At 38.9% G+C, this 23,439-nt stretch overlaps 1 protein-coding gene across 7 annotated transcripts in view; it reads left to right on the plus strand.

Annotated features, from left to right (window-relative positions):
* Positions 1–23,439, plus strand: part of SCAF8 (SR-related CTD associated factor 8) — a 141,698-nt gene that overhangs the window by 26,336 nt on the left and 91,923 nt on the right. For 6 of the 7 annotated variants that reach the window (XM_067542449.1, XM_067542444.1, XM_067542443.1 and 3 more), the window contains exons 3-6: positions 1,091–1,135; positions 12,591–12,752; positions 15,491–15,647; positions 19,321–19,451. In XM_067542449.1, the coding sequence (XP_067398550.1) occupies positions 1,091–1,135; positions 12,591–12,752; positions 15,491–15,647; positions 19,321–19,451 (495 nt within the window). Of the gene's footprint in view, positions 1–1,090; positions 1,136–12,590; positions 12,753–15,490; positions 15,648–19,320; positions 19,452–19,514; positions 23,293–23,439 lie in introns of those variants that run through there. The other variant, XM_067542448.1, reaches the window with a different exon arrangement.

Below are 23,439 nucleotides of genomic sequence, written 5' to 3' on the forward strand. Positions count from 1 at the left end.
AAGCTATTACCTCACCCACCTTGTCTCTAATATCCGAGAGCCAGCACGGATACAATAACGCTGCGTGCTATAATAATATCTAGCTTTTGTATAGTGCTTCATCCATAGATTTCAAAGTTCCTTACAAAAAACAGTAAATGTTATTCTTATTGTGCAGGTGGGGAAACTAAGTCATGGAGGTGACATTACTTGTTAAAGTCACACAATATATTAGTAGCAGAACCACGATTAGAAACAAACCTCGTGACTACCTGTCTAGTACCTTATCTACTGGACCTTGCTACCTCCCTTAGAATAATTGTTGCCAAAAGATATAGTAATTAAAAACAAAAAACAACCCAACAACAAAAACCATCCACTGTCAGTGTTTTTGTGTTATGCCACATGGAAATCAGTATGTTTTTGTAGAGGATTTAGAACGCTCTTATATAACTCGTTTATAAGTATGAGCAGAGGGGGAATCTCCGAGACACACTGAGTACTACCGAATTTTTTATTACTTCAGGCTTCAGAGCCGCCCATATATAACAGTCAGGAGGCAGCATAAATTAGAGAAACTGCCATATTTGCTCCTTCTCTCTCTCTCTCAGCTGTGCATTCTGGATTGCATTCGCTGGAGTTGTAATACAGAAATTCAGCCCATGTTTCCCCATTTGCTATATGATTTGGATAGAAATATTCATTGGTATAGGATGTTTCAACAAGTGCAGTGAACTAGAGCAACTTTTTCTGAATAACTTATTTTGAAGAAAATGTCTTCTCTAGACTTGAAAAGATCCTCCTTTACTCATTCTCCCTTTTAGATTGTGAAGTGCAGATTTTAAAGTTTTAGTAAAATATAGATCAATGATATGATACTAGTATGGTGCATTACATGCAATATATTTACCTTTTCTTTTAGCTCCTTACAACAACAAAATAACAGTAGTTTTGGAGCAATTTTGCCCTTCTCCCACTTCTGAGAAATAAATATTTGGAGTAGAAATTAAAGTCAAGTTGACAGAACTGTAAGGCCAAATGATATTGGAGGTCAGATACGTGTAAGCATTTTTGTTGGTTCCCTACTCTAAAGATCTCTCTTATTTTTTAGTTCTACAAACACGTCGTACAGAGTGTTGAGAAATTTATTCAAAAGGTACGTAACTTGAAAGTATTGTATTAATGTATTGATATAATCTAGAATTTAAGATTCTACTATTTAAAATATAAATGTTAAGAGATTTTTTTATGGTGTACATATACAGCTAAATATTTTGCGTTCTTACCTAGATCATTTCAATTTTTTGTAAAAATTCAGTGGAATATCAGTCATTCAAAAATTTCAGATAAATAAGATAGTCCTCTTGACTGAAAAATAAGCTCATTATTCTGAGTTGGTGGTATATGTAAGATAAATTGTTGCCTAAATGAATACAGAGATAACATTATTAAAACATTACTATTGTTTTTTAGTTTAGTTTACTATTGATTAATTCTGTACGTGTTTATGTAGAGTTAAAGGGTAGTCAGTTTAAACAAAAAAGAGTAAAAAGCAGTTTCATGTACTACAGCTGCTCTTCATCTCCTGTTAATTTTTTCCCATAGATTTTAAAGTTTAGAAGGGGGATAACTATTATCACGTAGTTTATCTTGCATAACACAGGCAATAGAATTTTACTCAGTGATTCCTTCATTGAACCCAATAATTTGTGGTTGAACTAGAGCATTTAGAAAAACATACAAACTCGATTTACAGATTCCAAGTGCTGGAGAATTTACTATATCAGTTGGTAAACTCTTACAATGGTTAATTACTCTCAGGCCTGATCTACATTAGATAGTTTTGTCCATCAAAGTCAGCTTTGATTATCAAAACAGAGGTGGTGTACACTACAATCAGTCCCCACTGACAAAACTGCCTGGTTTTTTTGACAAAATAAAACCTCGATGAGAGGCGTAGGGCTTTTGTTGGCATATTTAGGGCGACGCAGTGTCAATGTAGACACTGTGTCCCTTTACATCAGTGGTGGGGCTGCCATTCTTGTCAATTTCATTGCTATGCTGGTGTGGTGAAAATGACAAAAAGCCAAAGCCCGGGTGGCTGGTTCCCAGTCCCATCTGGGAGCAGGGTGAGAAGCCGAAGCTGCTGCAACCCCAGGAAGCTGGTTCCCGGTCCCAGCTGGGAGCGGGGCAAGAAGCCTGGGCGGCCCCAGCAGGGACCTGAGAGATGGGGCCCTCAACTTCCCACACTGCCGTTTAGGTCACTGGAAGTGCTCCTGGTGAGGACGCACTCCACTGACCCGAGCAGGGCAGTGTGGATATCAGCCACTTTACAGCGGTAGAAGTAAGTCGACCTATATTAGAGCAACTTATTTTTTAAGTATAGACAAGGGCTCACTGTTAAAAGTTTGCATCTTACTCGGTTTGAATTTTTCTGTCTTCAGTTTCCAGTCATTGGTACCTTAGCTTTCTTTACTAATTGTTTGCATTTCTTGATTTCTAATTCACTGTTATGAGTTAAGATTATTTTTAGGAGTTTGCAGCAATAAGTTTATTCAGCTAAAATGTTTACTTTCCTATTCATTTATAAAAGAGATGGAATGGTTTTAACCATGGTGGTGATTTACCGTGGCCGTTAATATAGAGATAAGAAACAGGACCTGGAAGGCAAGAAATAACGGAGACTGGGATTGAGTGTGGGCAATAGAAGTTAAGGTTTCTTTTATCAAATCCTGAACAATTGATGTGCAGCCTCACACTGTATACATAATACACCTATAACATGCCAATTTAAAATCTATAATTACTATTAAGTAATTAATAAAAAAAAGTTGATGAAAGTTTTCATAAAGATTACAGAAAAACATCTCGTAACCATGCTTAACAGTGTGACACTAAATCTCATTTGATTACACACAGTAATAAAACACAAACAAAACTATGCATGGTATAATTTAGGAAAGCGACATTAATCTTGTATCAATTGCAGAAACGTACTTATCAGTAAATGTAGTTAGAAGTTAAGGATGCCTGTTGGTTGCTCAGGATAAGAGTGGAAATATAGGATCTAGGTAGCGGAAAAGAGGTAGTTGAGGTGAGAAGCAGGAATTAATCGGTATAGTATACATTGGATGTTTGGATTACTTTTATCTGATTTCCTTGCCTTTTATGATTTGCTTTGGTGATAGGTACAGTTGAGCCACCTTAATGCTAAGCTAATGATATTTTAGTGGGATTTTTTTAAAATATGCATGGTGTTTCTTTGGGTGATAGCATATATCTATTCCATTTCAGGTATGTGCGTGTGCTCAGTGAACTGTTGCCAGAGAATTTTGCCTCAGCGGTACCCATCAGGGCAGCACATTTGCCCTCTCCTGCCTCATGCTGCTGTGCAATTGTGTATAGGGCACAGCTTCTCCCCGACCCCTTCTCAGTTCCTTCTTACACCCACCCATGATGGTTGTTGGAACTTTCTTCCTTGCTGCTGCAAGTTCTTTGAGTAGATACAGATGTGTATTTCACTTAAGTGTGTGTGTGTGCCAAGCATACTGGAGCCGGAGATTTTGCCAAGCAGTACACATAGAAGGGTGGAATTCGCCCCTCATGGCTGTGGCCCTTTCCCTGGCTAAGTGAGGCAGTGCCACCCCACCCCCATCAGTTCTCTGCCCATGGCTGGAGTTGGAGCTCTGTGTGGTTGTAGCCTTGCACAGTCAGTCTAGTTCTTGTGGTATATAGTTAGTGTTAGTTGTTGTGGCCTGTTCCCCTGGTGGTGCCCTCACTGGGGTTTAAACATTGTCCTTTGCGTGGAGAAGTGATCCCCAACAGCGATGCCATACGCCATGCCTGCTTTGTCTCGGTGAGGCCCACCTCAAAAAGCATTGTTTGATCTGCAGAACATTCAAGAAAAGAACTTAGGTTGCACAGAACCTTTGCCTCAAGCAGCGACTGGTCTGGTACCGAGACCCTCATCAAGTCAAAGATCCCCCCGGTCTCTGAGAGCACTGCTGTCTCACATTCTGGAGGAGATGCCTGTCCAAAGAGAGGGAGCAGCCATTCCCCATTGACTGCACTGAGGAAGAGGTCAGATAAGACCAATCGAGAGCACTCCATGTCTTAGGGTGACTTCTCCATCTCCCTCAGTGCAGCGTGCAGGACAGCCTGGGTACCTCTGACCCTTGCCTGGTATCAAGTAGGGAGATCAGAAATTCTGTATTGTCAACTCTAGTTCCGGCCTCTGGGCATCCATCGATTCCAGTACTGATGAGGGAAATGCTGGTATTGACTGTGTCCTTGTCTTCGGCTTATTAGGCTGCCGTAGACCTCTTCTGCCTTTCGGTCTCAATCTCTCCGTTGGTCCAGGACGTTTCCATATCTCCTCCAATAAAGTGAGCCATTGAACCCCTTCCAGTAGCTGGTGTGGAGCTGGTACCAGAATCAGAACAGGGGACCTTGGTACCAGAACCCATGTCGGCACCCATGAAGTCAGTGCCACAGATGCTTCCCTGGCATCCCTCAACCTCCATACAGTTGGTCACGCTAGTATTGCTATTCATGTTGCGACCAACACCACCTTTGGCCCTGGCATGCTTGGTACTAACGGTACCACCTCCATCTGTGGTACCACTTTCTGCCTTGTTCTGGGCAATGGACGATTTGGATTGCTTACTTGTTTCTTGTGGACTCATTCTTCCCTTTTCATTGGGATCCTGCAGGTCCTCCACATCTGAGTTGGGGTCATCATCCTCCCACTTCCTATCACCCAAGGAGCACCAGGGGCCACTAGTGGACCGTTATGGTTCTCAAGATTGGCATGGTCAGGATGGAGGTCCCTGGCCTGGTGCCTATTGGCCACTGATGCCCTACCCATATCAGTGGCCTTCTTGGAATCAGTGGGATGCTCCTTGATCATGCTCTTAAATCTCGTTCAAAGGTGAGATCGCTCACCAGATCTATGGTGGTAACTGCAGATCCATCACAGCCCAGGCAGCAGCAGTCCTTCGCCAGGCAAAGCCTCTAGAGTCTTCCCGTTGGGTACGTCATCCCTGGAGCAAGATCCATCTTTGGTTCAATTAAGGGTCATCTTCATTTCCAGACAATGCTGTGCTGCCTAGTTCATCCTCCCCTTGATACTGGAGGACTTAAAGGCATACCAAGACCACCTACACTGTGTAGCCATGTCCCTTGGCATCCAAGCGGAGTTCCTCCACGAAAACACCTATAAATTGGTGGTCATTCTGCAGCCACCTGCACCTGGGAAGAGTGGCCCTCCCAATCAACGATACACTCATTGAACTGGCTACGGCCCTCTGGAGCACACTAGCCTCAGTACCACCAGCGACCAAGCAGATGGAGAAGCACAATTTCATTGCTGTGCAGGGAATTAAGGAGTTTTATTCCCATCTGGCCCCTAATTCCCTAGTTATGACTGCAGTGAATGACGGCTGGCAGGGCAGATTCAAGTCCTCCTCCTTGCTGACCAACAGGCCCTGCTGTTCAAATATGGTTTCCTTAGCTGGACGGCTATGTCCAAGTTTACAGACCCGCTGCCCAAGGCCTCATAGGAGGAGTTTAGGCGTTTGTCAAGGAAGGCGACTTGACAAATTTAACTCAGTGGCTAGTCTCATTGGAAGTGATGTCCTCACAAGATCCAATGTAGTATACTGAATTATATTGTCACATCTGTTTTGATAATACATGTTGGCATACTTTTTTTTTAAACTCATAACAGCCAGTAACGGACTGACACGTCTATTGTACAGATGTTAATAACTTGTCAGTTTTAAAAAACAAAACATAAAGTTCACATCTAACAGGCCTTTAAATCAATAACCTTTTTTAATTTTAAATAATTTTTAAATTTTACTTTTTTAAAAAAAGTTATTTTGAACAGGCAGTTCAAATGCTAGTAAAAATCTGCTTATATATCCTGCTCTAACTTAACAGGATAATAATCATGTGAAAGTGAATTGCTCCCTAGCTGAGACAATACAGTATATTTGTATTTGGAAATTCTGACCTGGTTCAATTGTTTAATAAGTAAAGGTGAAGGCAAATGTAATAATAAAGAGAGATAGCTAGTCTGTGAGAGATGCCTAGTGTGGATGATTAGGAATTGAGTTCAAACCTACCTTGTTAAACATCTTCATTAATGATCTGGAAGAAGGCAGAAACAGCACACTAACTAAATTTGCAAATGATCCTAAAGAAGATGAGACGTTACCCATTATTGAGGAACGAGAAATAATTCGAACAGACATGACAATATTAAAAAATAGGCAAAAAATTATATTACTCTACTTGGTAACAAGTGAATTAGTATATTTGAGGAAAAGAAAATCAAACCACAAACGAACATGGTAATGTAGGGCTGGAAGGAACCTTGAGAAGTCATGTAGTCCAGTCCCCTGCACTCAGGCAGGATTTAGTATTATCTTCTAGATTTTCCCTGACAAGTGTTTGTCTAATCTGTTCTTAAAAACCTCCAGTGACAGATATTGCACACCCTCCCTAAGTAATTTATTCCAGTGCTTAACTACCCTTACAGTTAGGAAGTTTTTCCTGATGTCTAACTTAAACCTCCCTTGCTGTAATTCAAGTCCATCACTTCTTGTCCTGTCCTCAGTGGAATAAGAACAATTTGTCACCTTCCTCTTTATAGTGACCTTTTATGTCCTTGAAGACTGTTAACATGTTCTCCCTTGGTCTTCTCTTCTTCAGACTCAACAAACCAAGTTTTTTTATTCTTTTCTTGTAGACCATGTTTTCTAAACCGTTAATCTTTTTTGTTACTCTTCTCTGGAATGTCTCCAAATTGTCCACATCTTTCCTGAAGTATGGCGTCCAAAACTGGACACAGTATTCCAGTTGAGGCCTTATCAGTGCTGAGTAGAGTGGAAGAATTACTTCTCGTGTCTTGCTGACAACACTTATGCAAATACATCCCAGAATGTTTGCTTTTCTTGCACAAGTATTACCTTGATCCTTTTCTCCAGTACTCCTTCCTAGGCAGTCATTTCCCATTTTGTAGTTGTGCAATTGATTATTCCTTCCTCAGTGTTTTAGTACTTTGCTTTTGTTCATATTGAATTTCATCCTGTTTGTTTCAGACCATTTCATCTGTTTGTCAAGATCACTTTGAATTCTGATCCTGTCCTCTGAAGCACTTGCAACCCCTCCCAGCTTGATCTTGTCTGCAAACTTTATAAGTTCACACTTTTATGCCATTATTGAAATCATTTATGAAGATATTGAATAGAACTAGATTCAGGACAGATCCCTGCAAGACACCACTTGATATGCCTTTCCAGCTTGACTGTGAACCTACTCTGAGTATGGTTTTCCAATCAGTTGTGAACCTGCCTTTTTGTACGTTCATCTAGGCTATATTTCCCCGTTTGCTTATGAGAAGATTATGTGCACAGTATCAAAAGCCTTATTCAAGTTGAGATATCATATCTCTTGCTTCCCCCCATTCACAAGGCTTTACCCTGTCAAAGAAAGATATTAGGTTGGATTGACATGGTTTGTTCTTGACAAATCCATGTTGACTATTACTTATCAACTTATCTTCTAGGTGCCCACAAATTGATTGTTTGATTATTTGCTCCATTATCTTTCCGGGTCCCAAAGTTAAACTTCACTGAACTATAATTCCCTGGGTTGTCTTTTTCCCCCTTTTATATATAGTACTATATTTACACTTTTCCAGTCCCCTGGGATGTCTCCATCCACCATGATTTGTCAGAGATAATCACTAATGGCTTAGAGATCTCTTCAGTCAGTTTCTTAAGTATTCTAGGATGTATTTCATCAGGCACTGTGGACTTGAAGACATCTGACTTGTCTAAATAATTCTTAGCCGCGCCCCCCCTCCCCCCCCCATTTTAGCCTCAGACCCTATCATGTTTACACTGATGTTCACTGTGTCATTTGTCCAATCACTGCTAACCTTTTTAGTGAAAACTGAAACAAACAAAAAAAAGGGATTTAGCACTTTGGTCATTGCCGTATTTTCTGTTGTTGTCTTTCTCTCCTCAGTTTTAATTTTGCTTGTAATGTATTGGTAAAATGTTTTCTTGTTATTCTTTATGTCCCTAGCTAGTTTAAACTCATTTTGCATCTTGGCCTTTCTAATTTTGTCTCTAGATGTTTGTGTTGTGTTTTTTTTATATTCATCCTTCATCATTTAATCTAGTTTCCACCTTTTGTATAACTCTTTTTTGGCTTTTAGGTCGTTGAAGATCTAGTTAAGCAGGGTGGTATCTTATCATACTTCCTGTCTTTCCTATTCACTGGAATGGTTTGTTCTTGTGCTGTTAATAATCTCTCTCTCTCTCTGAAAAACTGCTAACTCTTCTGAACTCATTTTTTCCTTAGACTTTCTTCCCTCTGGTCTTGCCTGCCAGTTTTTAGAAGTTTGTTAAAGTCTGCTACAGTATTACACACATACGTACCTACGTACATGTATTTCACATGTGGGTATGCATGCGCACCATGTGCCAGAGTCCTAAATTTCTTGAAAGCAGTGTCCATTGACCTATACATGTAGCTCTCTTCATGCTCCCAACTGAGGGTATTAGAGGCAGTGCAGGTCGACACCTCTCTAGTTCCTTTTTGCCAGCACATGGCTTAAGTTGGAATCGTGTCCTTTGCTATTGCAGAACCTATAAAATTTTAATTGTAAGTAGTTTATATCTTAGCTTAAGAATTGTAGTTAGTATATAGTTTAGTACAGAGTAGAATCCACCCTTCCCTTGTCGTCATCTCGGGCCTGTGTCCAAAGTCCCGGGATTCAAGAACTGCCCTTGCTCCTTCATCAGCAACAAGCATCAGTGGTGCCCATACTGTCTGGGTGAGGCACATATCTCTACTAAGTGTAGAATCTGCAAATTCTTCCCATCCAGAACTAGAGAGGCCTGTGAATTCCAACTGAAACAGTTCCTGATGGAAGAGGCTATGAGACCCCATTCAGACCTGAGTCCACATCTTTCCTAAAGTGTGGTGCCGAGTATTGGAAACACCACTCCAGTTAGTGCCTCACCTGTGTTGAGTAGAGCAGGATAATCACCTCCCGTCTTCTTGAGCTTATCAACAGTTAAAACGCTGCAGTAGGACTGCTTCGCTGAATACACTTAACTATGCCAAGGGAAGAGCTGCTCCTATCGGCATAGGTAATCCACTTCCCTGAGAGGTGGTAGCTAGGTAAATCGGAGAATTCTCCCATCAACCCTGGCGCTATCAATACCAGGGGTTAGGTTGGTTTAACTGCATTGTTCAGGTGTGTGAATTTTTCAGACCTCCTGAGCGATGGTGTTATACCAACCTAATTTCCTAGTGTAGGTGAGGCCGTACATACGACACGCCTGTGAATATATTCAAAAATGACATTAGCCTTTTTTTTGGCAACTGTATCACATTAACTCTCATTCAATTTGTGATCCACTATAACCCTCCAAATCCTTGTCCTGCCACTCAGCTAGTTTCCCCCCATTTTGTAATTGTGCATTTAATTTTTACTTCCTAAGTATAGTCCTGTGCACTTGTCTTTATTGAATTTCATCTTGTTGATTTCAGACCAATTCTCTAATTTGTGAAGGTCATTGTGAATTCTAACCCTGTTGTCCAAGTGCTTGCAACCCCTCCCAGCTTGTTGTCATCCTCAGGTTTTCTCAGCATACTTTCCACTCCATTATCCAAGTCATTAATGAAAATATTGAATAGTAGCAGACCCAAGACTGATCTCTGCAGGATCCCACTACATATATCCTCCCAGTTTGACAGCGAACCATTGATAACTACTCTTTCAGTACAGGCTTTAAACCATTTTTGCACCTACCTTATAGTAATTTCATCTACTGTGTCAAAATCCTTACTAAAATCAAGATATATCACTTCTCCTGCGTCCTCCCCTATCCACTAGGCTAGTTACCCTGTCAAAGAAGGAACTTAGGTTGGTTTGGCATGATTTGTTCTTGACAAATCCATGCTGGCTATTATTGTAACTTTATTATCCTCTAGGTGCTTACAAATTGATTGTTTAATAATTTGTTCTAGTATCTTTTCAGGTATTGAAGTTAGGTTGACTGGTCTATAATTCCCTGGGTCCTCTGTTCCCCTTTTAAAGGATAGGTACCATGTTTGCCCTTTTTCCAGTCCTCTGTGACCTCACCTATGCTTCATGAGTTCTCAAAGATAATTGCTCACAGTTCTGAGATGACTTCAATTAGTTCCTTAAATACCCTAGGAACTACCTGAACAGATCCTGCTCACTTGAATACATCTAACCTACCAAAATACCCTTTAACCTGTTCTTTCCCTCTTCTGGCTTGCATTCCTTCCTACTTGTTAATTGTGTTGAGTATCTGGTCACCATTATCCTTTTTAGTGAAGATTGAAGCAAAATAGGCATTAAACATCTCAGTCTTCTTGATGTCATCAATTTAGCGCTTTCCTTCTTTCTCGTTCTATAAGTACATTAGGAGAACCTGTTCTTATTGCCTTTTATCTCCTTGATTGGATTTCAGGATAGGAAATTTATTTTGTGCCTTAGCCTTTATGATTTTGTCCCTACATGCCTGTGCTATTCTTTTGTACTTGTTACCAGTTAGTCCATGTTTCTATTTTTTGTAGGATTCCATTTTATTTTTCAGGTGATTAAGAGCTCATGATGAAGCCATATTGACTTCTTACTCTTTATCTTTCCTTCTCATTGGGATAGTTTGCAGTTATGTCTTTAATATTGTCTCCTTGAGAAACTATCCGCTCTCCTGAACTCTTTTATCCTTTAGATTATTAGTGCAAGTGAGAAATCAGGTAAAAGTAATGCTGAAAGACTTAGAGCTGAGACTGGACAGCATATTAGACACATGTTTACAATGTGCTATAAATGTATTTATGGATTGCATAAGCCAGGAAAGTAATAGGACCTATCCAAACACTTCTGAAATAATTGCTTCTGTTCTGGGCATCATGTTGCTGACAGATAAGAGGGATTCCAGAGAAGAGCAACAAAAGTGATAGGGGGGCTACAGGCGTTGAGATTTGAGGAAAGATTAGAAGATCTAAATACATAGAGCTGGTTTAAGAAATGACTGAAGAGCAAAACAAAGATTGTTATATTTAAGATAGGTATTCAAGGGTGTAAACACCAAGGAGAGGGAGGAATTACATAGTGTTATATACTGAGATATACCTAGTAGAAATGGGGTAAAAGTAATGGAAAATTAAGGTGAATATCCAGAAAAACTTCTTGAGACTAAGTACCATTAGGCTGTGAACCACTTTTCCTAGGGAAGTGGTGGGATCAAATTGTCAGGAAAGGTATTGCATAGATACGGACTAGAAGATGTTTTCGGTCTCTGATTTCTGCGACTCTAATGATAGGAAAGTTGCAGTATCATGTTTAAGATTCTAATTGCAACCAATATTTAATAAATTTGAGAATATTTTATGAACTGTCTTAGGTTTCATTTATTCTTAGGCCTGGTCTGCACACACAGTTGCACAAGTTTAAAGTGGTGTGTTTTAAGTGATTTAGCTAAACTAGCACAAATGCCTGTGAGACATTTTTAAATCAAGTTGAAACCTGGTTCATGTTTTAGTTTGTCAGTAAATGTACAGGTGCAAGAAGCACTGTGATATAAGTGTGGCTGCACAAAGGTTTGCACTAGTTTAACTAAATCTGTTTTTAAACTGATTTTAGTTAGTGTTTCAACTTTGTGTGTTCTCAAGACCTTGGGAGTAATTTCTCCTGTATAATAAAGTTTCCTTTATAACTAGGATTGTACTTTATCCATCAGTGGTCTTATAGATATTATATACAAATGGTATAGTACAAGTTTCAAACTTTCCCAGTGTTTTAAAATGGATATAGTGGGTGTCTTCTCAAATAAACAAGTGTGAGAGCATTAAGGACAGAAATAGTTAATTTTCTATTTCAGTTAAAGGTTTGTCATAGTTCTTACAAGGGTTTAAAATGAGCCAACATTATGAGTGAGTGAGTGTTCAGAAAGAGAAAAATATTTTTAAACTTACTGACACCCAGCACCAACTCACTTGGTTGAAATTCTGTCTGCCTGGTCATTAGTGAAGTGCTTTTTATCTGACCAAGGAACAGTAGTATTACCTTTCAAAACTATACATTCTTACTTGTTTTACTTTAAAATTATCAGACTGTTTGATTGTAAGTCCAGTTTTTTTGGAATGATGGGAAATTAGTTTTCATCATTTGATATTCAGCAAGATGCATATAAGTACTATGAGCTGAAAATTTGAACTAGGCTGTAATAATTTAGATGGCTTCAGATTTATAATGTATGTATATAGTGCAAACTTACTAGATATAAAATGTAATTTTAAAAAATTGTGTGTGTGTGTGTATATATATTTAAAGTCCTATTGTTATGATATTGATATCCATTGTACTTCAACTAATGAAAAATTATTGTGAGCTATCACTTAACATTGGTTGTATTGGTAAGTCAATTTATAAAATGTAAGTAATGGAAAAATCCTGTCATTTGTGATTTTGTTGATATTTTCTGTCCTTGGGCTCCTAAAATGTATGATTTTGTTCTTTTTACGTTATTTTTAAACTATCTTTTTTTGTGTAGTGCAAACCGGAATACAAGGTGCCTGGTCTCTATGTCATTGACTCTATTGTGCGACAGTCCCGGCATCAGTTTGGGCAAGAGAAGGATGTGTTTGCTCCTAGATTCAGCAATAATATCATCAGCACTTTCCAGAATTTATACCGTTGTCCTGGGGATGACAAGGTATGTCTTGTACAGTAATTTCTTCTAAAACTAACACAATTGTTAGAATTTCATCTTTTCAAAGAAAATTAAAAAGGTTTGACAACATTAGTGTTCTATTATAGCAGAACTGAATTGTAACCCTTATAATTTCTTCTTAAGCAAATTTAAAACTGAAAGCATATTTGGTTTGAGGGAGAAATATATCCAGTTAGATCCAGGGGAATCACTGCATAGGGTGCTTGTGAAGAGAGATGGTTGAAATGAGGTGTCTATATGAGATAAGGAAGCAAGGTCTATGTAGAAGTGTAGTGCAAATGAGTGTCCCCCCCTTTGTGAGGAAGTGGATGGGAAATTTCTACAAGGTGTATGGGGGAGGGGTGATTGGATATGTATTCTCAGAACAGACCTACACATTTTGTTGGAAGAGAGAGAAGCAGCAATGCAGAACACATTCTAAATTTATCTTAACCAGTATGGAAAAATTGCATTGGTAAAATGACGATAGCCTTGAAATTCATACTATTGTGAATTATATGAAACACCTTGGAAAGAAAGTACAAACTTAATTTGTGGCGGAATCCTGGGCTATGCCAATCTTATGTTTGGCAGAACTGAAGGGGAGATGATAAAGTTGTTTGACAGCTATCTTTCCACTCTGATCCTGAGGACAGCCAGGGACTGAACAGATCTAACGTTCGCTGTATGGAACAGTTCTTTTGGGGCCATTCCAGTGATCCAGAATCACTGTCAGAATGTCCCTACATGGGTGGCAGTTTGGGAAGACTAACAGAAGGCACAGCCAGCTCTACCCCAGCCAAGGAATCTTTCACACTTGGGGAATCCCGATTTAAGATAATGTGGACTTAATCAAGATTGAGAACACTGGCTATTCCCTAGATGCATGTCATCTTAGGGACTGGCCTGTTTCAGTTAGGCTCCTAGAGGAATCTGTGCTGGAGCAAATTAAGAAAGGATTTCTGTACAGTGAGGGGAGGCAAGCTATATGTTTGCTGCCCTCCTTGCACCAGCTATCCCCCTTCAACAGAACAAGATACATCTCTGCCTCACTACATCTCCCATGGAACCCCAAGGTAGTTTAGTCCATAAAAGCAATGGTTCTCAAACGGGCGGGGGGTCGTGAGCTGTCAGCCCCCAAATACGCCGTGGCTGCAGCTGTCAGCCCCATGCATGGCTGACAGCCACAGCCTTTCAGAGCTGGGTGGCCAGAGAGCAGCAGCAGCTGCTGGCTGGGTGTTCTGAAGGCAGTGACGCCCCTAAAAGCAATGCAGAAGTAAGGGTGGCATGACATTGGGGGAGTCATCACTTTTTTGGGGGGTCGTCACAGCCTGAAATATTTTCAAAGGGGGTCCCTGCAAAAAAAGTTTGAGAACCTCCGTATAAAAGGGATCTTAACAGGGCCTAATGGATAGGATTAGGTAAAGGAAAATTGAGGCTGAGTATCAGAATACATTTTTTGACAACATGCATTAAGCTTTGAAACAATCTCTTAAAGAAAGTAGTAAAATTTCAGTCATGTCGAGTATATAAAACTAGACTGGACAAAAGCCATTTGGTTTAACTGACTTGCCCAGCATCACACAAGAATTCTGGCAGAGGCGGTGATAGAATGCAGTTCTCTGCTTTAACCATGAGATCATCCTTTCTCTTCCTGCAGTTGATGCAGGGACCAAGGAGGAAATGGGTATTGTAGGGCAAAGGTTTGTTTCTTCCCTCTTCTGGGTTAGTGGAGCAGGTTCAGCAAACCTTCAGAGATTTCATTGAAGGAGCCCTGAATTATTTCTTACACACTGTACAATATGCTTATTCCATAAACCTCAAGTAAACTAAATTCTCATGCATATGCAGGCAGCGCTAGAGTTGTTCATTAGAAAGCTGTGAGAACATGGTTTTATAGCATGGAAAATTATTCTCTCCCCCTCACCCTCCAAGTCACTGTGTTTGTTAAAAGTTGCTAAAAGTAATTTTGCTCAAACTTAAAAAAAAAAAAAAAAAAAAAAATCACCCCGGTCAGATATAAAACATAGAAGATTTCTGCATGATAATTGAAGGTTTTGGAGTGCTAAGAGCAGCTCAAAACAAGGTTAGGAAGGAAGCACTTTTTGCAAGCTTAAGGTGAGCTAGTTAAGTTTACATCAGAATTCTCTTTATGAAATTGCCCAGACTATGGTTTCATAGTTTCTTGCAGAGTGCTAAAGAAGCACCAACCTCTAAGTCCATGTTTTTATTATATTACTGTGTTACTGTATAGCTGTTGTAATAGCTCTTCCAGATTAATACTTCTAAATACACTACTTCATCAAAAAATTGCATTTTAAAAACAGCCTCTAGTAGGACTTACACACACAGTTTTGGGCTCCTTCTGCTGTCTTAGCAGCAGTAGATAACTGTCATTATTCTCCATATTCAGTGGACACAAATGATGCTGGTGCTCAGAGGTAGATAAATTTAAGCATGTTTAGTATGTGCTTGTATTAAAATGCTGTGAGGGGAGGAAAGATTTCTTGTTTTTAACGGTCAATAACTCTTAAATTATTCCCTTAAAATAATTTTCTAGGGTTGTTCCGCAAGATTAAGAATACAGAATTTGGAGAAGCAAAACTAATCCTTTTCTAGTATGCTTCTAAATAAGCAAGACTTTTTACCTTCATAATTTGACTGTATCAAACACAATAATCATAATGGAGTTTTCTAGCTTTAATCTTTTTGTTTGTTGTGCTTTTTTCCCCCCCTTTTAGAGTAAAATTGTTAGAGTGCTAAATTTGTGGCAGAAGAATAATGTATTCAAGAGTGAAATTATTCAGCCTCTCCTTGATATGGCAGCAGGAATTCCTCCTCCAGTTGTAACTCCAGTCTTGCCCAGTACCACAGCTTCCATGAGCAACAATACACCAGGTAAATGAAAATGAGATACAAGTCTCACAGTGAATTGGAAAGCTTGCTTGAACATTTGGAACAGAATTTTGTGTTCAGCTATCAGTATTTGCCAACTTAACATGTTTGAAATTGAACCAAAATTTTCAGTAGACTTCAGGCAAGTATTCAAACTAAATTGAGTTGTTTGAAGGAAAAAATTTGATCTACTAATAACTAACCAGTATATAGATCAGTGAAGTACCATAAACAGAATGCAACCATGTTTGTTAAATTTACTTTCCAACCACACATGCTGTCTTTAATTGTAATATGCAGTTTGTCCAAGGGTGCACTGATTTATATCACCAATTTTAATCATGATTTAAATGATCAAGTGGGAAACCTTGATTTAACTAATCAATTTTAATCTTGTTTTGCAGTTGTACTTTTTAAGTTTATTTTCCTAAAGAAGAGTTGATTCTCATTAGTTGGTAACCATTAAAATGTTGATTTGCAACATAATACAGACTTTACACTAAAATTGGAACGTCTTTTTGCTAACGAGGAGGATACAGTGTGTCTACACACATTTATTTAAGAATTTATATAGCTTAATTTACATTTACTCATATTCTTAGTTTTTACATATTTTCATTATATTAGAAAATGGTGAGCCATGCATTTTTTTATTTACCGGTTGATTCATTTTTGTGATTCATGTCAAACTGTGGATGGAAATTGGAATTAAGAATGCACAGAAATATCATTGTAATGTTTTATTCCTTAAAACCATCTTAAATGTGCTGGATACATAGAAAAAAAAGGTTTATCAAAACATGTTTTACATTTAAAAACTAACTAATTTATAAGTCAGAGGAAGTATTATTTGTAGTTCAGTGAGTTGAACTGATTGTTTCTGGTCACTATGTCCTTCAAGGATTTAGAACTAGCAGATCTCATCCTCTCGCACCTAGTTTTTATTCATAGATTGGAAGAGGAAAGCAAGCTTTCCTGTTGTTTTTTCAACTTCCATTCAGTTTCTTAACATTGAATGGAACTAGTCATTGAACTGAACTAATTGAATAAGATGAAATGAAGAAAATATTCTCTTCACCTGCAGAAGAGGCTGCTGCTGTCAATATTTGCTACTGTCAACAAACTCTAGTTTGAGGTACTTAGCCAGTCACTTCCACCAGTTCAGTGATTTGACTTTCTTTAAAACTTTGGCAGCAAACATGTACTGCTTAATGTTAATTTTGTAATTTGGTATAAATTACTTTAATAGATTATTGTAAATTTAGATTATAGCATTGGTAGTCATCTCATATTTAATAGATTTATTGAAAAAATGTATTTAAATTAAGAAATCCAATTTAAATTAAAAAAAAATCCAATATTTATATTTTTCAACAAACTTCAGTTTTTTATCCACCCTGGTTTATCGAATAAGAAATGGTTTTATGGTTGCAAATAAAAATGATGGGTCAGTGAAAAATCATAGAAGGGAAGAAAACCCTAATTAAATATTGGTGCCATAAATGTGCGAGGATCTTTTATTGAGAATCACTGTCTTGCATTTATTTAAAGCAAAATTAGTATTTCTGTTTGCTATACATAGGACCATAATTAATTGATGATCTAAGAAATTGCCTAGCACTGAAATTTGATTTCTTCTGTTTGTGTAGACCCAATCAGGCTAATATACATGTGATAATTTAAGCATATGCACTATTTATGTAGAAAAAGCCAAAATATAGAGAAACTTTGTTTATACCCATGAAATTGTCGTATTTTTCATAAATTGTGTATATATTATAGTTCATTATGTGAACTAGGTAAGCCCTTTACTTGAACTTCATTGTGCCTTGTATGCATTTTTATATTCCTACTCTTTTTATTAAATTAAATGCTGGTACTGTCACTTTTTACCATATTAACACTTTTTGAAATCTGATATGGATTATTTTTTAAAATGTTATTGCAGTAGTTTGCATTTGGCATTGCTCAGCACGTGCCTTCATTTCCAAGTTATAGGAAGGAGTGGGTGTTGCTCTGATGACATCTGGAGCAGCATTCATCAGAAATACAACATGGAAATAGTCAGCAAAATTCCAGCCTTGGAACTCTACCTCTTGACTCAGAAATATTCCTCCCCAAAAGAATTTGGATGGGAAAAACAAAACAGAGGAGACTCTCGCCTCTGGAATCTGACAACAGTGGGTGGAAGTTATGATTAAAGTAGACCGGCCCACCAGGGGATGAGCTGGGAGAGTGCAGCACGGTTGTAGGTTACTGGACATCTTTATTACGGTTATCTGTGGAGCAAGAATATCTCTTCCCTGAAGTTTTACCTTGCGGCCAGCCGGGAGCTTCTTCCTTCTTTAGGGCCAACATCTCTCCAAAGTTAGAGTTGCTCACCTGCTCCTTCCTCTAGCAGTTACTCTATTTGTATGAATATTTTAATTATTTTTAAATTTATCATCTGTACTGTAATCTACGTTGAAGACGACTAAGTCTTTTGGGTAGCTGAGTATTAGCCCAGGTGTGAAACCTACCTCTTAGTGATCTGTAGACAGCATGCATCTTCTTATTGGTTTGGCCAATACTAATATCTGGTTTCTTCTTTTTTGCTTAACTCTTTGTTTTATTGATACCTTATCCTCTCAACCTACCCTAATCCTATTTGTCTGTTTTTGTTTGTGTCTTGTCAGAAATGTAGATTTCGTGAGCTCTCTTCCTTAGGTTGGGATTTTCTGTTTTTTACTTGACTGATCAGCACCTAGCAAAACAGGACCCTTGAACTCTGATAACACAAATAAATAATAATAGCTTGGGAAGAAAACATAGATAGCATTTCTGTAGAAAGAACTTTTTTAACTATAGTTTTATAATTTATACTATGTCTTCAAAATGACTTAGCCTAATGCAATTTAGAAAATCAAAATTGACTCTTCTTCATCTTTCCTAATTACATTCGTCTTGTTATGCTGCTAGGTTTAAAATAGTATTAAGGATTGTTCATTGGTCCAATAATATTTTGGGGCATGGTGGTTGTAATTGAATTTTTTCACCTGTATTTTCAAACATGGATGTCTCTGTAGTTACCAGAAGTCATTACCATCTGATGACTAGAAATGCATTTGAAACCAGTTCAGATCTCCCTCAGTTTCCCTCAAACATGAGAGTCTCTCCATAGGAGCAAAGACTCCCTCCAAATTCCAGATCACAATGAACACTACTACATTTTGTATTCATTGGCATCCTTGTTGGCAGCCCCAGCAGACAGGCCAACAATAGAATGTGTCATGAGATTCAGTTATAGGTGGTTCCACCAATTAAGGCACATTGGTGGGGAAGTTTGCATTACTCCTGCCATGTCATGCTATGCTGTTCTGTGGGTAAAGGAACTGATGGTTTCCATCAATGTCTATGTGGCACCTATCCAGAGCACTACATTTAGTAGACTTTTTTTTTTAAGTTACAAACCCATCTTTCATTTCGGACATTTAAAAATCACTATGTAGGAGTGTAACCTTTGTGGCTTCTTATAGTTCAAAAACTGTTTCTATGCAATCGGTCCATAATGTGAGATAAACCACCATATTAAATGTGACTGATTTCCAGCTTTAGTTTTTACTGCTACACTTATATATATATATATTTTAAAAGTATGTTAACAACACTTACCTCTACCTTGCTTTCCCTCTTTCAGGAACTCCTGTAACCCCTGTTACTCCAGCCAATGTTGTACAAGGTTTACCTGATCCTTGGGTGTCTCAAATTGCTAATACAGATACACTTGCTGCTGTTGCGCAGATCTTACAGAGTCCCCAAGGCCAACAGGTAAATACTTTTTCTGATAGACTTTTATATTGTGTGTAGTCTACAATGTTTGTATATGACAGATACACGAGAGTATTTATTAATGTTGTTAATTTACTTTTAAAAATTTGTCCTCTGTGTAACCAATCCATAGAGACCATTCTCCAGAGATAAGTGTGAATCACCATTTAACCATTTTTATCCTTTGTGAAATTTTCTTGGTTCACTGAATGTATTCAAGAAGGTGACATCAGATACCAGAAGAAGATTACATGCAGCCCATACAATCCATAGTATTTACAGTGTAATAGAGGAATGCCTTCTAGGATATCTTCTGTGAATCAGGAAGTAATGAAAATGTTCAATTGGGGAGTGGGGTGAAACTTCAAACTTATTTCTATGCTGAATGCATCCTGTAAGTTAAAACACATTTCTGTGTGTATTGGGAGGTATTCAACATAGAAGTCTGTGATAAACTCAGTTCTCATTTTTCTTTTGCAGTTCATCTTTAAATGCTCCCTTTACTTCTATTCTCAGGATATTCAGGAAGTTGGCAGTATCCTTAATACAACTTTTGGCCTACATTTTCAAAAGTGGCTGAATTTGGATCCTTAGCATATGAATGCCCAGTTTGATACATCTTAGAGACCTGATGTTGAGAAAATGTTAACTCCCCTTTCTCTGAAAATCAGGGCATGTCGACATTCCATAAGTTGGACATTGAAAATCAGTAGCCCCTTTTGACAATGTAGGCTGTCAGGTTATAGTGGTATTCACTGCTACTCTGGCAGTCCCTACCATCCCAATTTGAATGTGCTACAGTGATGGCCCTGGATGTTGAAGATGTCCAACGGCTGCTTTGTTGGGGCACCAAAAAAATCCCACCCAAATTAGTGAGTAGGGACTGCCACCGTATGAAGTACCAGTCCTGATGCTGCCATCTCATGGGCTGACAGTGAAACAGTTCTGCTGTGCTCTGATAAGCAGTGCCATCTGTAACTGACCAGAAGCCTGAGGCAGGAAGATATTTTATCTTGTCATGACTCAGGGAAATTGACAACAGGAACTTGAGTGAGAGAGTGCTGGAGTGAGGTGAGATCTCCTCAAGATCAATGGGTTAAAAAGGAAACATGGAGTAGGGAAGGTAGGATTTGGTAGGGGTGGTGTCCTAGAAAAGGGAACCTGCGAAGTGAGAATGGGGAGGTGTGGGGGAGGAATTGTATGAGAGGTCAAAGATTGCTTGCCAGAGGGTATTAAAAAAAACAACAACAAAAAAACTCAGGAAGAAACAAAGGAGAAAAGGTAAAGATTCTGGGGACCAGAAGGGAGTTTCAGAGTCTCTAAAACATGGCAGATGGTACAGAAATAGCATGTGAATCAAAAGATGATAGGAGGGAAAGATGGACCCAGTAGGAGTATGGCAATATATATTGGAGACAACATGAATATATATAGAGGAAAAGAAAATGAGGTATTTGATAGTTAGATATAAGTGGGGACTCAATATGCAACATTCCCCACCACCACAAGCTGCAGTCAAAATTTTTGGTTCCCACCTTGACATTTTAGGACTGTATTTTGTGGATGGAAGAAGAGACTCTGTGACTCAGTTTGTGGTGGCACATACAGGTGAGAGTGTAAAAGGAGAGAGATGGGTCCCAGAAGAAGTATAGAGACAGGCAGGATGGTGACCAATCATCCAGGATTTTCCCATTCTAGGGCTTCCTCCTCAGCTACTTCAGTTTCATTCTTGTCACATTCAGAGCAACATGCAAGAAGGTGATCTCTAATGGTCGCCAGTTATGGCTATAGTCTCTTAACCATGCACAAATACTGAAAAGAGAACATCTCAGCTGTGTCCTTTGCAGTAGGCTCTTTCACATGGGTGCCTGAAGAAATTTGCTGCTTTGACTGGACAAAGACTTCACCCTGTTAGTGGAGTAAAGCAGTAGCTGAAGCGCTTTGTGGTATATGACAGACAAAACAGCTGCCCAGTTTCAGTAAAGGGCAAACTCCCTCACAGCAGCAAAGGCTCTCTCCAAAGCATTAGCGGAGCAAGGCATCAGTTCATGCATTTTTGTGTGGACTTTGGAAGACAAAACCAGTCCATCCTGGTTATATAGACTTCTTAGCAGTACCTAGTTACAGAAGGGTTACCATCTTCAGGAAACATGATACCAGGGGAAAATAATCCTACTACTCCACTCATCAACTTGAATCTTTAGCGAGCTAGAGATTAAACCTTAAGAAAAACTAAGGCTTACATATTAAGTTCACTAGGAGTAAGATCTTTGACAAAAACCTTTTGTATGAAGTGTAAAACAGTTGGGATTCTAGTTCATCCAGCTGGGAAAAATCCCTGTCCTGCATTATGTGGAAAAAACTTTCCACATCATAATTAAGGTGAGAGAAATAGAAAGGGGGGTACCCTGTCCTCCTGTGAGCAGCATGGACTGGACCAGCCGAGCAGAGATTCCCAACTCCTTCAAAATGCCAAACAAGATCCAGAAACTTAGGGTACTGGGGTCTTATCTCATGAAGGTGTTGAAGTGCCTGTTCCTGCAAGTTTGAGGTTACCTTGAGGGGAGAGCTTCTTTTCCCTTTGCACTAGCAAGGTCGGTAAGTACAATCTGAGGGGAGCTTCTCCACTTGGTAGATTTGTAGTTCTTCATCCTGAAGGCACTTTCCGGGTAGTAATCATCTTATTTAGGAAGACTCTTCACACTTTTTCCTGTAGTCCTCTGTATTTAGAATTTCATAATGGCACTTCAATCATACATTTTTTTCAAAAGACACAGCTTCCTTTCACCTAAATAGGACACCTCCCTTTAGAGTTTGTCCCAATCTTAAACCAGGAACAGAAATTTTTGACACACCTTGGACCTCAGGAGAGTCCTCATGGCATACTTAGCTTAGAAACCTTCAGAGAAACAGAACCCCTTTATCATTCTCTTTTAGGGTTTTAGGAAAGGGCTGAAGATATGTTATATTGTGACCAAATGATTCAAGTACAGTTTCCAGGAGATTTACAAGACTGTAAAAGTCCACTGTTCATTGAGATTAGTACCCGTCCCAGCAGAGTCATGAACATCTGGTCTGCAGATAGTAGGTATCAAGAGAAAAGATTTGCAAATCTCACTTTATATTCCCTGTACTTCTTGTTTTACAAACTGTGCATTATCTGCTTAATGTGCAGATGTCGTTCTTAGATGCAGAGTGTTTGGACCACTTCTTTCAAGAGAGTAGGTGGAGGCCTTTGGGGTTCTTGTTCCCCATATTACCCATCTCCTGCCTTCAGGTTCCCTCTTCTGGTTCAACCATGAGTCTCCTGTTCTCCCTTCCTAGAGTGCTTTCTCAGAAGATATTGCCATATAAAACCCAGTATCTGTTCTGTCGCAAGATGAGCTACAGAAAGGCAAATTATGTTCCCATTTACTGGCTAATTCGCTTTTTGTGGCTTAGTTGAGACAGTGCAGACACCCACTGTGCTAGACTTGCCAAGCCCAAACTTCAACATGAGACTTGCTTTGTAGGCAATATCGGTGCACAAATGTAAACCCTTGATGTAGACATGCTGCACCAGCATAAAATGGAGCTTTCACCCGTGTGATTTATTCTGCATCAGTATAGCTACACTGGTACAGCTTTTCCTAATCCAGATGCATTCTGAAGAGGGTAGAGCAGGCTAACAGATTATTTTACAGATCAGAAGGAATCAAACTGGAGAAGCAGAAGAGGGATCCCTAGAAAGCAGATAAATCCTGGATTGTGATTGGTCGTCATCCTACCTGTCAGAGCGAATTAGGAGGTGGAACCTCATGTCTACAGTATCTTGTCTGAGCTACAGAAAGCAAATTAGCCAGTAAGTGGGAATATAATTTGCTATAACTACCAACAGACTAAACTGAAATTATAGCTGAGTTAGATGTACTGCACTGGTGAGGTCTTTATTCATGAGAAGGGCAAAAAGCTGACTGAGTTTTATTTTTTTTTAATGCAATTTATCCCT

The sequence above is a fragment of the Emydura macquarii genome, unplaced genomic scaffold (genome assembly GCF_026122565.2).
Source record: "Emydura macquarii macquarii isolate MOO-44397 ecotype Brisbane River unplaced genomic scaffold, CSIRO-AGI_Emac_v2 contig_705, whole genome shotgun sequence".
Lineage (NCBI taxonomy): Eukaryota > Metazoa > Chordata > Testudines > Chelidae > Emydura > Emydura macquarii.